Genomic DNA, 15,399 nt, shown 5'->3' with positions numbered 1-15,399 from the left:
TTATGAGGAACAAACTTAAAGATCTAAAATAATTACCTTTATAATACAATTTTATTATTATAGTTGCAAATCCTTTAATAACTAACACCAAAATGAAGCAACGGAATATTGTTAAAAAGCAAAATTTTAAACATACAATTTCTCCTTTTAAAAAACAGTACTTTAAATTGCAATAGTCGTTCCACACCTACTGTATAGGTGAAGTGTTTAAAATATATAATCTGAAATACGAGTTGGATACCAATATATTAAAATAATAAAGACATTTGTCTTTAAAACACTGCAAGCCAAAATGTGCTCTTCCAAAAAGACCTCATTTTAAAAGTATTCTCTAGTGTGGCTTAAAATAATATTTGTATTAGAGAAGTTACAATACCGTATATATGCACATATGAGATGCCGCCATGCATGAGACGATTTCTATTTTCCAAGCCCCCAGGGAAAAAAAAAGAAAATAATATAAAGCATATAAAAGACAGAAAGGAAATGCAACTCTTTCAATTTTCCTTTTCATCTCTTTACTTACTCTGCATGGTTTCCTCCCCCATCAACACAGGTATAATCATCTACATTCTATCTAATCTCAATCAATCAAGATATCCCTAACACATATCTAGTCCTTTTTCCTTGTTATTTTTAATTAAGTTAATCACTCTCTCCATCACTACTTCTTTCTCTTCACATAAAAAGATCAAACTATAGAATAGTTGCTAGGTATAGTCAGATTTTGGCTAAGTTTGATATCTTTTAAATCCTCTTATCTCTGCCCTCACAATATCTGCCATCAAAAATCATCAGAAAACGGTAAGGCCATGAATCATTAAGGAAGGAGGAAGAAATGAGTGATGCCTCCAAGGCTGCATTAAGGTTTCTGTCCTTCAGAGATGGATATAATCCATTTTTAGCATGCTCTTTAGGTAGAAATCATTTTCCCATTCTCTCTTTTCCTATTAGAAGGTTTCCTCAATTCTGATTGCTAATTATTTGGATTTTTCTCAGGCCAGTGCTGTTGGAATTCCAGCAGAACTATGAAGCCCTCAATTGTAGTATGCTCTCAATCAAGAATCATCATGAACTTTGGTATAGCTGTTGAATGTTGCTGAATGATGATCAAGAATCATCATGAACATTGGTATAGCTGCTGAAGTAGGACAGACAGAAATCACCTTCCAATGTAGATGATCAACTGACAGGCTCCAAGTTGGCAAAATCACTGCATCTATTATGCAGATATATACGGTATTTAAGGGTTTTCTCAATGATAAGGGCTGCACTTTCTAATACAAGATTAGTTTGGGCATCATAACCTATTAAAGAAAAGCCATACACAGCAGAATTATAATTTCTAAGTTACTTACACTTTCGCCTTCAGACTTGGAACCTTGTTCCTGTAAAGACTTCTGGAGGTCCTCAATCTGCTGCTGCAATTCTCTAATACGCTCTTTGCTCAGCCTATTGTAAGATGGGTCATAAGCATTTACTTGTATTGAAAGTCAAAGCAGTTAAGGATCTACAAAGGTACATTCAGTTAGCAATTTAACTAAAATATGTTTTTATAGCAATGACAAATGTGGAAGAATTATCTGTGCCTAGGTACAATAGGAAGTAGGGCAGACTGCTTCTAAGGAAATATTTTTTAAAAGAAAACTTTTTTCCTGAAAGTACATATGCCTACATTTAAAATTTTAAGGAACTTAAATGTCGGTGGCAAAAACATTTCTACACTGTACTCACTGGTAGAAAAATCAGAAAACCAGCTCAATTTTTCTACAGTTGTATTTTCAATGAATGAAAACTAGATTTCCATCTTCTGTTTCAGATTTCACAGTGTATTGGAAGAGGAAAGTCCCCATTTTCCAATCATTTCCACATGTTTTTTTAAATTTAAATTAAAGGGACTACCACTAGCAACTAATGCAGATTCTAATGTGGCAATATCTCATTCTTTAAAACTCTGCTTAAGAGTTACTTCTACAGGAAGTTACCAGCAACAGTTAGCATCTCCCTCTCCCTCTATGTATATCCACACATACACACTCACCTGCCTGTTATAATATCCCATTGTTGTAGTTATCACATAATATAGCAATTATCTATTTACATGTCTACCTTCCTATGTTAATTCCTTAAAAGCTTAAATAATTTCCCCAGTGTTAACAACTGGTATTGAACTGAATAAGATAGTAATATTTAGTGCTCTTCAGAAAAGTGTTAACAACTGGTATTAAACTGAGTAAGATGGTAATATTTAAGGGTCTCTTCAGAAAAGTGCCAACAACTGGCATTGAACTGAATAAAATAGTAATATTTAATGGCCTCTTTAGAAAACTAAATTATCATTCTTATTTTAACCACAGTTTATGTAACATTATACACACAAGTTACACACAAGTTTGAGAAAGGTAAGATTCAAGTGTGTCTAAAATTTCTGTTGGTGTCTAGGATTCAATAAAGGTTAAATAAGTCTAAATACCCTTATAGTAAGTGTGCCATTTATAACAGGCAAGTTACCATAGTAGTTAAGAGTAAAGACTCAGTAATCAGATTGACAGAGAGTTCATTATGGAGGATCTAGAACTACTAGCTGTATAACTTTAGGTAAGTTATTTAACTTCTCCGTATCCATATTCCTTATCCATAGAAAAAGAGCTAATCATGGTTACTATTTCATAGAGTTACTATGACGATTTACTGAGTTAATAGCAAAAAAGTACTTAGAAAAGCATATTATTATTATAAGTTTTGAGCACCTCATTGATACCACATAAGCACATCATTTGCTTTAAGCTCATTATCTGTAGTCTTCCTAATAACTTGTATTTACACCTGAAGACACTGAGTGTAAGTTTAAGCAGTTTGTCCAGAAACAGTTAATAAGTTAAATTAGAAGTGGGATTTAAATTTGATTCCACAATCTAGATCTCATCTATGCACTAGACTTCAGTAGAAAGCCAAACTGTCATTTATTCATTTGTCAAATTTCATGAATTGTGAACATATCTAAATGAAATTCAAGAATAAGTAGCCTGGTGGGCTGGACGCAGTGGCTCATGCTTACAATCCCAGCAACTTTGGAAGGCTGAGGCAGGTGGATTACATGAGGTCAGGAGTTCGGGACCAGCCCAGACAACATGGTGAAGCCCCTATCTACTAATAATACAGAAATTGGCCGGGCATAGCGGCTCATGCCTATAATCCCAGCACTTTGGGAGGCCGGGGCGGGTGGATCATGAGGTTAGATGATCGAGACCAGTCTGGTCAACATGGTGAAACCCCATCTCCACTAAAAATACAAAAAAAATTAGACAGGCATAGTGGTGTGCACCTGTAGTCCCATCTATTTGGGAGGCTGAGGCAGGAGAATCACTTGAACCCGTGAGGTGGAGGTTGCAGTGAGCTGAGATCGCACTACTGCACTCCAGCCTGGGTGACAGAGCAAGACTGCATCTCAAAAAAAAAAAAAAAAGAAAAGAAAAGGAAACAAATACAGAAATTAGCCAGGCATAGTCCTGCATGTCTCTAATTGCAGCTACTTGGGAGGCTGAGGCATGAAAATCACTTGAACCGGGGAGGTGGAAGCTGCAATGAACAGAGATCGTGCCACTGCACTCCAGCCTGGGCGACAGAGCGAGACTGTTCAAAAAAAATAAAAAGAGTAAGTAGCCTGGTTAACCAAGACTGCTGAAATTAACAGCTTATCCATATATTTTATAAACATAACTGAAATGAATCACTTGACTTATTTCACAGAGTGAAGCTTATAGTAATGAAAGACTACTAACAAAAAAAAAAATTGAACTATTTCTAGGTAATTCTAATTACTTTAACTACAATAATATTTTCCATTTCTGTGAATCAAGATTTTGTGGCTCAGTAATTAAATCACCCATATTTTCAATTACTAAGGAGCACATCACCTCTGCTCAGTTTCCAGTTCATTCATTTTACGGTGTTTCTGTTCTAGCTGCTCCTGAAGTTCCTCAATACGTTCATTCTCAGAGCCTTCTTGCTGTAAGCGAAGCATCTTATTTTCATGTTGCAGTCGAATAAACACCTCCCTGATGTTACAAAACAAAATCTTTTTTTAATTTTTAAAAATATGAGTCATTATGTTCTTTAGTTAAAAAAAAGGAAATTCCTTTTCACTCAATAGCTACCATTTTAAGATGCAAGCCAGACCAGCTAGCACAGCTGGTAGGGCATGAAACTCTCAAACTGCAGCAAAAACTTCTGAAAGTGTTTAAGAAAAAATTATGTATACTAGGCAGTAAAATTTTATAGGTACCACATAGGATTATGCTATAAATCATTAAGTTGTATATTATACCATTCCTGAAGAGATAATAGAAATTATTTTACTTTAGTAATTTAGAAAATATTTGCTAAAGGAAACAAATAGTATATGCTTAGAAAACACATAAAAGAAAAGCAATATATTTAAGAAACTATAGTTTGACTAAACTTTTAAGATATACTTTATAATGGCAATAAGACAGTTTCTAGATCTTTTGTTTCTGAAAAAAATTGTATTAAAGATTTACATGTACTTTTTAAAACTGCAACTTTTATTGTTTGCATTAAATACGGAAGTAATACTCTCCCTTAGTTGTTCCCCTGCCAAATCCCATTCCTCAAAAGCAACTAATTTCAATTAATCCCAATTTTTGTTCTTCTGAATGCCAACAGCATAACTCTACAAAAAAAGCTCATATGGCTATTTTTTATAATTACTAATTTTAATTTAATGATTGACTCCCCACTAAGCAAGATAAGTAACTTTTCTTGCTTTATACATTTACCACTTCCCCCATCAAAGGCTTGTAAATCCTATTTATTTTTGTTTTCTAATAATTTTCTAACTTTATATACTTAAACCTCCCTAGTTAAAGCAATTATAACATAGCACTTGGGGGTCATGTCATGTTATAAAAACTAGAATATGTTATTCAAGGGTTTGTGAAATTTTACTTCTGATAAAATTTTAAATTGCTGTGGTAGCAATAAGAATCTGATTTAGAAAGTTTAAGTAGATCAAACAGTAATTTTCAGCTCTATGAGTCATAAGTTTTTAAAGGCCAAGACATTTACAAAAAAGAACAAAATTATAATATTAAATATAATTCTATCAAATTACAAAACAAATTTACCTATATTCCACTGGCATAATCTCAGCAGCAAGATTCTCATAACTTTTTGCAGCAGATGCACCTAGAAAATAACAAAAAATAAATTCACATTTCAGTATTTCAACTATTTTTTAAAAAATCCTCTCTCCCTCCTTGCCTCCCTCCCTCACTCCCTGCCTGCCTGCCTTTTTCTTTCTTTCGATAGGGTCTCTGTCAAGAAACCTTCCCTTCCCGTCCCTCCCCTCCCCTCCCCTCCCCTTTCCTTTCTTTCTTTTCCCTCCCTCCCTCCTTCCCTCCCTCCCTCCCTCCTTCCTTCCTTCTTTCCTCTCTTTCTCTGTTTCTCTGTTTCTCTCTTTCACACCAAGGCTGGAGTGCAGTGGTACAATCATAGCTCACTGCAACTTCAAACTCCTAGGCTCAAGTGATCCTCCCACCTTGGCCTCCCAAGTAGCTAGGACTATAGGTATGCACCACCATGACAGGTTAAGTTTTTATTTTTTGTTGAATGGGGTCTCACTGTGTTGCCCTGGCTGAAACTTTTCTAAATCTAACAAAAGTAACCTGTTTGGTTTAGGTGGTCCTGTTGTACTTGTGAACATCGAAGCTCTTCATTCGTTTCTTTCAAAGTATCACGCTGCTCAATTAGTCTCTGAAAAGAATTGTTGATATCAGCAAAGTATTTAATTCTGCCTATAAACAATGTACTTTATGCTTACAATAATTTATCTTAACTAGTTTAATAGTTGTTGCTTAATTTTAAGTGACAATGTTTTAGTTTTAAGAGGCTCATTTCTTAGGTTACATAAATAATGTGTCTTTATACATGGTTTTGACTTCCCCATCAGATAGCTTATCTTTGAACAAAATGAATGCAATTATGTAACAGAGGACAGATATGCGACTGGAGTAATAAAAAAGCATGGACTTTGGAGGCATAAAGATCATGGTTTGAATACCAATTTCACCACTTCCTAGCTATACTGTCTTAGGCAACTTATATAACTCTTTGGCTTTAGTATATATAACTTCAAAATAGGAATACCGATACATAAACCTTGCAAAGGTATTCTGAATAACAAAGGTGGTATTAGTCAAGGATCTAGAATATAGGTTGGCGTGTAAGAGATGTTGGAGACCAGTTACTTCTTTTTACCACTGTTGTGAAACTCAACTGGAAGAAGTGATAAGTAGTATCCTGGAGGTACACATTGGTAGAAAAACACCATTTCCCAAGGACAGCAAGCTGGTACTTCATATCATTGACTATTTTATTTTAGAGCCTACACCAATGACAAACTTCTAGGTTATGGACAGAAGGCTCACGTTTAAATCATTTTCCCAGAACGTGAAAAATACCACTGAATATAAAGTCATGTATTAAATGCTGTTATGTTCCAAGTCAATAAACAAAGCCCTAATTAGTCCATTACATGTTTCAAATCAATTTAGCAGTAAATTGGTAACTGATTCAAGGGGTCCATAGGTGCCTTAAGGATCTCTGAACCCTATAGGTTCGAAATCTAGCAGGAGCAGGCACAAAGACCTCTGTAAATCTGTTCCTCCATTAATGTAATGCACACACTAGCACATTTGTCATTGTCAACTATTTCAGAATTCTGGGAATAAATCAAAGGCCTAAAACAGGTGAGCATTTATTAAAGCAAACCTGCTAAACCTTGGTTAGAACAGCAAGCTTTTTGCTCTTTTAACTTTTCTAACTACTATTCCCGTCTCCCCAGCTCTGCAGTAACCTTGAAAACAGACAGCCTTTCCATCGCTGTAGCTGTGAAAACCAGCAGCTCTAGCAGCCACCAGAATGGGTAGAGACTGGATGGATATGGGGCTCCCTTAAAAAGCCCCATTCACAGAGAATTGTCACTGTTTAACCTGTCTTGCAGCGCCCTAAACCCCATTTATAGGGACTCTTCATGATTTGACCTGAGTCACTGCTTGCTCTGCACGAAGTATTTCCAAGACATTAGGCAAACAGAATCATCAGCAACTGTTTGCCACCACAGGTATGAAGGCTATGATAATGGCTGCAGTACACAAGAGCCTGACCAAAAATTTGCAAGAAAGATCTGAGAAACAAGATGCCCATAGGAATCTTTAAAAAGCTCTGACATGTTCCCAGAGATCTCGAAGGTCAGCCAAGTACAGGGCTGTGCACATGCCCAGAAAAGACATGAGAGGGCCCCCATTGTCTCAGCACTGTATAAACATGAGGCCCTGAGCAAACAGGAAGGCAAAGGCAGAGTTTCAAACTGCCTAAGCAATGAAGGTGTCTTCCAACACACATAATGTCACAGCCTTTACCAAAGGCTCAAGGATCTCTGACCAATCATGAACTAACCACAGTGGTAAATGAGCAGAGACATCAGTGGCTACACAATACAAAGAATGCAGGTTTTACAGAATTAGTCCCAAAAAAGTCACTTAAAAAAACAAACAGCAACAACAATAAACCCTAAGACTGGAAAAAATCTGATTTCCAGATTTGAAATTTTATATTATTTTAAATGTCAGATTTTCAACAAAAATACAAAATACACAAAGAAACAGAATAGCCTACACACAGGGTAAAAAAAAAAAAAGTTAACAAACAGCCAGTGAGGGTGCTGAGAACAATAAATCACATAAAAAATTCACTATTGGGGCTGCTTGTGGTGGCTCATGCCTGGAATCCCAGTACTTTAAGAGGCCAAGGTGAAAGGATTGTTTGAGGCCAGGAGTTCAAGACCAAGCTGGCCAACATAGTGAGTCCCCATGTCTAAAAAAATTAAAATTAAAATTAAAAAAAGCAAAGCAAAACAAACAAACAATTCACTATGGGAGACTGAGGTAGGCAGATCCCCAGGAATTTGGCCAGCCTGGGCAACATGGCAAACCCTGTCTCTACAAAAAAAAAAAATATATATATATATACACACACACACACACACACACACACACACACACAAATTAGCTGGGTATGGTGGAGTGTGCTTGTAGTCCCAACTACTAGGGAGACTGAGGCAAGAGGATTGCTTGATGCCCAAACGGTTAAGGCTTCAATGAGCCATGATTGCACCACTGCACTCCAGCCTGGATGACAGAGCAAGTCCATGTCTCAAAAAACAACAACAACAACAACAAAAAACAGTAGATGGGCTCAGTGCAGACTTCAGCAGAAGAGTATCAGAGAGCTATAAGACACCATCTGCCAATATACACATAACAGGAAACCCAAAAGAAGAGAAAAATTGCTAAAAACTTGCCAAATTTTATGAAAATTTATAAAATTTCCTTATTCTTTAAAAATGGCACATGCATGCAAATGTTTGCTGCAGCACTATTCATAATAGCAAAATCATGGAATCAGTCTAAATGTCCATTAATAACAGATTGGATAAAGAAAATGTGGTACATATACACCACGGAATACTATGCAGCTATAAAAAAGAACAAGATCATGTCTTTTGCAGGAACATAGATGGAGGTGGAGGCTATTATACTTAGCAAACTAACACAGGAACAGAAAACCAAATACCACATGTTCTCACAAGTGGAAGCTAAATGATGAGAACTCATGAACACAAAGAAGGGAACAATAGACACTGGGGTTTACTTGAGAGCAGAGGGTTGGTGGAGAGAGAGGAGCAGAAAAGATAACTATTGGGTACTAGGCTTAATACCTGGTTGAGGAAACAATCTTTACAACAAATCCCCATGACATGAGTTTACCTATATAACAAACCTTCATATGTATCCCTGAACCTAAAATAAAGTGTTCTTTTTTGTTTGTTTTTGCTTAAAAAAAAAAAAAAGGTTTGCTCTAGTTCTTTGAACATACTTAGAATAGCTCTCTCTATATTAGTCTAGTATATCCATCCATTAGGACACTTCACTGGCTGTTTCTGTTGACTGCTTCTTCTTCTTGTTGTTTTACCATGTATAGGCTACCTTGTTTCTTTGTATATCTTGCATTTTTGTTGAAAACCTGACATTTAAATAATATTTCAAATCTGGAAATCAAATTTTTTCCAACCTTGGATCATCAATCTACAGTTCTAAGAAGCTCAACAAATTCAAAGTACAATAAACTAAAAGGGATCCACACACCTGGATATATCAAAGTCAAACTGCTGAAAGCCAAGGGCAAAGCGAAAATCTTGAAAGCAGCAAGAGAAAAAGGATTCATCACATAAAAGGAGCCTTAATAAGATTAACAGCAGATTTCTCATCAAATAATGGAGGCCATAATACAGTAGGATGACATAAAATGCTAAAAGAAAAAGACTGTCAAACAAGAATTTTATATCTAGCAATACATCATTTGAATATGAAAGATGAACTGAAATTTTTCCAAGAGTAAACAAAACAAAACAGAGAATATGTCATTAGCAGACTTTCTCTATAGAAAAATACTAAAAGGAATCCTTCAGGTTGAAATAAAAGGACATTAGTGAGTAATTTGAATTTAGCCAAAGAAACACCAACAGAGGTAACTATATACACAAATATATTTTAATGGCTGGGCACAGTGGTTTATGCCTGTAATCCCAGCACTTTGGGAGGCCAAGGCAGGCAGATCACAAGGTCAGGAGTTTAAGACCAGCCTGACCAACATGGTGAAACCCCGTCTCTATTAAAAATACAAAAATTAGTCGGGCGTGGTGGCGTGCGCCTGTAATCCCAGCTACTGAGGAGGCTGAGGCAGGAGAATCACTTGAACCCAGGAGGCAGAGGTTGTAGTGAGCCAAGATCGTGCCACTGCTCTCCAGCCTGGGCAACAGAGGGAGACTTCGTCTAAAAAAAATATATATATATACACACACACACACATATATATACACAAATATATATACACACACATAAAATTAATGTATTTTTAACTCTTTTAGTCTACAATTTGATTTAAAAGACAATAGTACAAAGCATTAATTAAAAAACAGTATTAATGAGTTTAAATGTATAAAGATGTAATTTGTATGACAGTAATAGCATAAAGCAGAGGGGAGGAAAAGTTTTTATTTTGGAGTAGTTTTCAATATACTATTGAAATTAGATTTATCATTTACTCTAAATGGATTGTTTCAAGGTAAGATGCTAATTGTAATCCCCCATAAGAACCATCAGAAAATAGCTTTTAAAAACTTGTAAAAGAAACTAAGGAACTAAACTGGTATATTGAAAATAACACAAAAGAAAGCAGTAGTAGAAAAATGGAGGAGAAAAAAAGACATATAGAAAACAAATAAAATGGCAGATCTAAATGCCATTTTTATCAGTAATTACATTAAATGTAAATGGATTACAAACTCCAATCGAAAAGCAAATACTGGCAGAATTGATTAAAAACGATCTAAGTAAATGCTAAGTGAAAGAAATAGACCTTAGTATCAAAGACACAAATAATAGTTTGAAAATCAAAGGGTGAAAAAAATGATGCAAACAGTAACCAAAAGAAAGATACAGGACTATATTAATATTAAACAAAACAGACTTTAAGACAAATACGGTAACCAGAAAAAAGAGAGACATTAGAAAAATCAATCTATCAGGAAGATATAACAATTACAAACATAAATGAATCTAACAGACCTAAAATACACAAGGTAAAAATTGACGAAATTAAAGGGAAAAAGAGATGATGTAACAACAATTGGAAATATCTGTATCCTAATTTCAATAATAGATAGAACTATACAAAAAGATTCAAGGTAGAATACTTGAACAATACTATAAACCAACTAGACCTAACTGACGTATAAATACTTTACCCAACAGTAGAATACACATTTTTTAAAAAATCCACATGGAACACTCTGCAGAACAGACCATATGGTAGGCCATAAAACAGGGCTCAATAAATTTAAAAGGACTGAATGCACACAAAGTATGTTCTCTGACCACAATGGAATTAAATAAATCAATGACACAAGGAGATTTAGGATATTCACAAATATATGTGAAAATTGAGCAAGATACTCATAAGTAACCAATGTGTCAAAGAAGAAATCATAAGGGAAAATAAATTCAAAAGAATTAAACAAAAATGCAATATGCCAAAACACGTAACGCAGCAAAATAAATCCTGAGGCAAATTTATAGCTGTATCTATATTAAAAAAAAAATCAAGAAAAATTCCAAATCAGTAACTTAACTTTCTATCTTAACTAGAAAAAAAATACTTACATACAAACGAATTTCTGTTCCTTTGCCAATAAATTATTAAAGATTAGAGTAAAAATAAATAAAATAGAGAATAGAAAACAAATTGTAAAACCACAAGTTAGTTCTTTGAAAAGATGAACAAAATTGAAAAATCTTTAGCGAAACAAATCAAGAAAAAAACAAAAACAGAGAAATTCAAATTACAGAAATCACAAATAAAGGAGAGGATATCACTACTTAGCAAAATTCCCTGGTTTCTCACAGAAATGAAGAAGAAACAACAATAGACAACTGTATGCCAATAAATTAGATAAATTAAATTGACAAATTACTACTAGACAAATCTCTAGCAACACTAGCTCAAGAAGTCACAGAATAGCTGAATAGACCTACAGCAACTAAAAAGATTGAATCAGTAATTTGTTAACTTCCTACAAATAAAGCTCAGGTCCAGAAAACTGAACACAAAAGATTTAAAGAAGAATTAATACCAATTTTCATGAACTTTCCCAAAACATAAAAACGTGGGAAAATGTCTCAACTCACTCTATGTGGCCTGTGATACCAAAACCAGGTGATGGCCTCACAAGTACATTACAAACCAATATCCCTTAAAATACCTATGGAAAAATCTTCAATGAAATATTTGCAAACTGAATCTGGCAACATACTTTTTAAAGTATATATTATGAACAAGTTGAATTTATCTCAGTAATGCAAGATCGGTTTAAAAAAAAAATCAATGTAATACATCATATTAATATAATAAAGTACAAATACTATATATCATCTCATTGATCCAGAAAAAGCATCTGACACAATCCAATACTCTTTTATAACAGAATGCAACAAACTACAAATAGAAGGAAACTTCTTCAACCTTACAGAGGGCATCCAAACACAAAAATGAGAAGAAATAACTCACAGCTAATATCATACATAATGGTGAAAAATCCAATGCTCTTCCCCTAAGATCAGAACCTAAAGAATGATATCTGTTCTTTCCACTTTTGTTTAACATCGTACTGACAATTCTAGCCAGTACAATTTAGCAAGAAAAATAAAAAGTATCAGGATTGCAAATGAAGAAGTAAAACCAATTCTATTTGCAGATGTCCTAATCTTATATATAGAAAATCCTGAGAAACTTACCTAAAAACTATAACTAGTAAACAAATTCAACAAGTCTGGAAGATTCATGATCAATGCACAAAACTCCATTAAATTTCTATATATTAGCAGTAAACAAATCCAAAAATGATCTTGATAAAAGAATTTTATTTAAAATAACAACAAAAACAATGAAACACTTAGGAATACATGTTTAAAAGGTGCCAGTCTTGCACATTGAAAACTATAAAACATTGTTGAAGGACACTTAAGATCTAAATAAATGAAATGATATCCCACATTCATGGATCAGAAAATTAATACTGTTAAGTGGCAACATTTCTAAATTAATCTACAGATCAAGAAGTTCTTACAAAAATCTCAGCTGCCTTTTTTTTTTTTTTTTTTTTTTTTTTTTTGCCAGAGTTGACAAGCTGATTTTGAGATTCACATGAAAATGCTTGGGAGTCAGAATAACAAAAACAGCCTTGAAGAAGAATAAAGTTTGAAAACTCACCCTTTCCAATTTCAAAATATAACTACAAAACTACAGTAATCAATAATCAATATATGAGTGTGGTAGTAGCATAAGATTAGACATAAAGACCAATAATAAACCATTAAAAGACCACAAATAAACCCTTACATTTATGATCACATGATTTTTTAAACCTTTTTAATTAATAGAAGTTATTTTCTAAGCAGTTTTAGGTTTTTGGAAAAATTAAATACAGGGTTCCTTTATATTCCTCTTATCCTCTTCTCACTCTGGTCTCCCCTATTATTACTATCTTGCATTTGTGTGGTAATATGTTAGAATTGATGAGCCAATGTTGATACACTGTTATTAACTAAAGTCCATCATTTATACTGTGGTTTACTCTTTTTGTTATACGCCCTATGAATTTTCATTAATGTATAATGACATGTATACACTATTAAAGTATGATGGCCAAGTGATTTTTAACAAGAATACCAAAGCAATTCGATGTAGTAAGAATAGTTTTATCAACTGGTGGTACTGGGACAACTGGATATCAACACACAAAAGAATAAAGCCAGATGCCTACCTCACACCATATACAAAATGGATCACAGACTAAATGTAAGGGCTAAAACCATAAAACTGTTTAAATGAAAAACACAGGATAAATTCTTGTACCTTAGGTTACACAATGTTTTTTTTTTTTGCAAACATCACCCAAAAAGGACAAGTAACAAAAGGAAAAACAAGTAACTCTTATCTCATCAAAATGTAATACTTGGTGCTGCAAACTATATCATCAAGAAAGTGGGATGACAACACATAGAATAGAAAAAAAATTGCGAATCATATACCTGACAAGGAACTTGTATCTAGAATATATAAAAAACTATTCCAACTCAATAATTACAAAGCATATAACCTAAGTAAAACATGGGGAAAGGATTTGAAGAGGCATTTTTCCAAGGAAGATATACAAATGGCTAATAAGTACAAAAAAGATGCTCAACGACATTAGTCAGTAGAGAAATGCAAATCAAAAACACGACGACATGCCATTTTATATCCACTAGGATAGCTAAAATCAAAAAGATAATAAGTGTTGATAAAGATGTGAAGTTAAGCATGGTTACCGTATGACCCATCAATACCATTTCTGCCTATACACTCAAGAAAAATGAAAATATATCTAAATAAAAATTTGCACATAAACATTCATAGCAGCATTATTCATAACAGCCAAAAATCAAAAACAACCCAAATGTTCATAAACGCGTGAATGGATAAACAAAATGCCGTATATCCATACAATGGGGCATTATTCGGCAATAAAAAGGATAAAGCACTGATACTTGCTACAACACAGATGAACCTTGCAAGAGTCAGTCACAAAAATCACCAAGTGTATGATTACATATTCTAGAAGGACTAGGAAAATCTGTAGACAGCAAGTAGATTAACAGTTGCTAAGAGTAGGGATGAGAGGATTAGAGTGCAGGGTAAATGGTGACCGACATGGGGTTTCTTTTTAGAGTGATGGCAGTGTTCTAAAGTATGATTATGATGATGGTAATACAACTCTGTGAATATACTAAAAACCACTGACTTGTATACCTTAGGTGACATTTATGATATGTCAATTAAATCTTAATAAAGCCAATACAAAATTATTATCTATGGTCCTTGATCCCAAGCAACTGACAGACTAGAATCAGAAAATATTCATTGAGACTTATGACCTTGGCTCTATCATTTCATCTACCATTGTGAAGAAAACTTTAAAAACTGAATGAAGATGTAAGTCATTTTTACAAGACACTTCTATGTCAAAAAATTCAATTTGGAGGAAGACAGAACTGGTAGACATCACCACCATTATAGAAACAGGAAGGGCATTACAAAACTAAAAGAACAATGAAATATTCCTTATCAATTATATCTTTGCTTACCTCTTTTTCCTTAAGTAAAGCTTCGTGTTTTTCTTCAAGCCGTTTCATTTCAAACGCTAGTGTGTCTGCCCTTTTGGATTCAGAGGAAAGTTTAACGTGAAGATCTTGAACCTAATGTCAGAAACAAAAGGAAAAAAAAGTCCTTAAAAGTATATAAGTGCATAAATCTCAACAGTCTTTCAGAATTAAGTAAATGAAAAACTGATTAGGAATAAAATTTCTATACTAAAATTGCAGTCTAATTCTAAATACTTGTGGAAAATAACACATAGACAAGAATTAACATAAAATTAAAAATAATCAAATAGTTTAGCCAAAAAAATTAAAAGTCAGCCTCCTAATGTTATTTAGTAAACAGCAAAACAGAATATTTCAGGTTACAGCTCCATTTTCTAATACATTAACCCTGCTTACCAGAAATGCTAATAAACAATAAAATCTCAAAAGAAAAAATAATTTCAGAAGGTAGTAAAAAGGTAAAAGACCCAGATAACTCAAACTCAATTATCAATCCTTGAATTAAAATTAAAGAAAGAAATTCATCAGAGTAAGTTCATAGTTTATTATATGGAAT

The 15,399-nt window shown here is 33.8% G+C and overlaps 1 protein-coding gene across 2 annotated transcripts in view; it reads right to left on the bottom strand.

The window, feature by feature from the left end:
- Positions 1-15,399, bottom strand: part of HOOK1 (hook microtubule tethering protein 1) — a 69,507-nt gene that overhangs the window by 18,218 nt on the left and 35,890 nt on the right. For both annotated transcript variants that reach the window (XM_009209573.2, XM_003891967.5), the window contains exons 12-16: positions 14,826-14,936; positions 5,688-5,775; positions 5,148-5,208; positions 3,918-4,058; positions 1,359-1,452 (exon numbers count right to left, since the gene is read on the bottom strand). In XM_009209573.2, the coding sequence (XP_009207837.2) occupies positions 1,359-1,452; positions 3,918-4,058; positions 5,148-5,208; positions 5,688-5,775; positions 14,826-14,936 (495 nt within the window). The remainder of the gene's footprint in view (positions 1-1,358; positions 1,453-3,917; positions 4,059-5,147; positions 5,209-5,687; positions 5,776-14,825; positions 14,937-15,399) is intronic.

The sequence above is a fragment of the Papio anubis genome, chromosome 1, assembly GCF_008728515.1.
Source record: "Papio anubis isolate 15944 chromosome 1, Panubis1.0, whole genome shotgun sequence".
Classification (NCBI taxonomy): Eukaryota; Metazoa; Chordata; class Mammalia; order Primates; family Cercopithecidae; genus Papio; species Papio anubis.
Note: the sequence above shows the minus strand (reverse complement) of the source record. Positions and strands in the feature narration are given on the sequence as shown.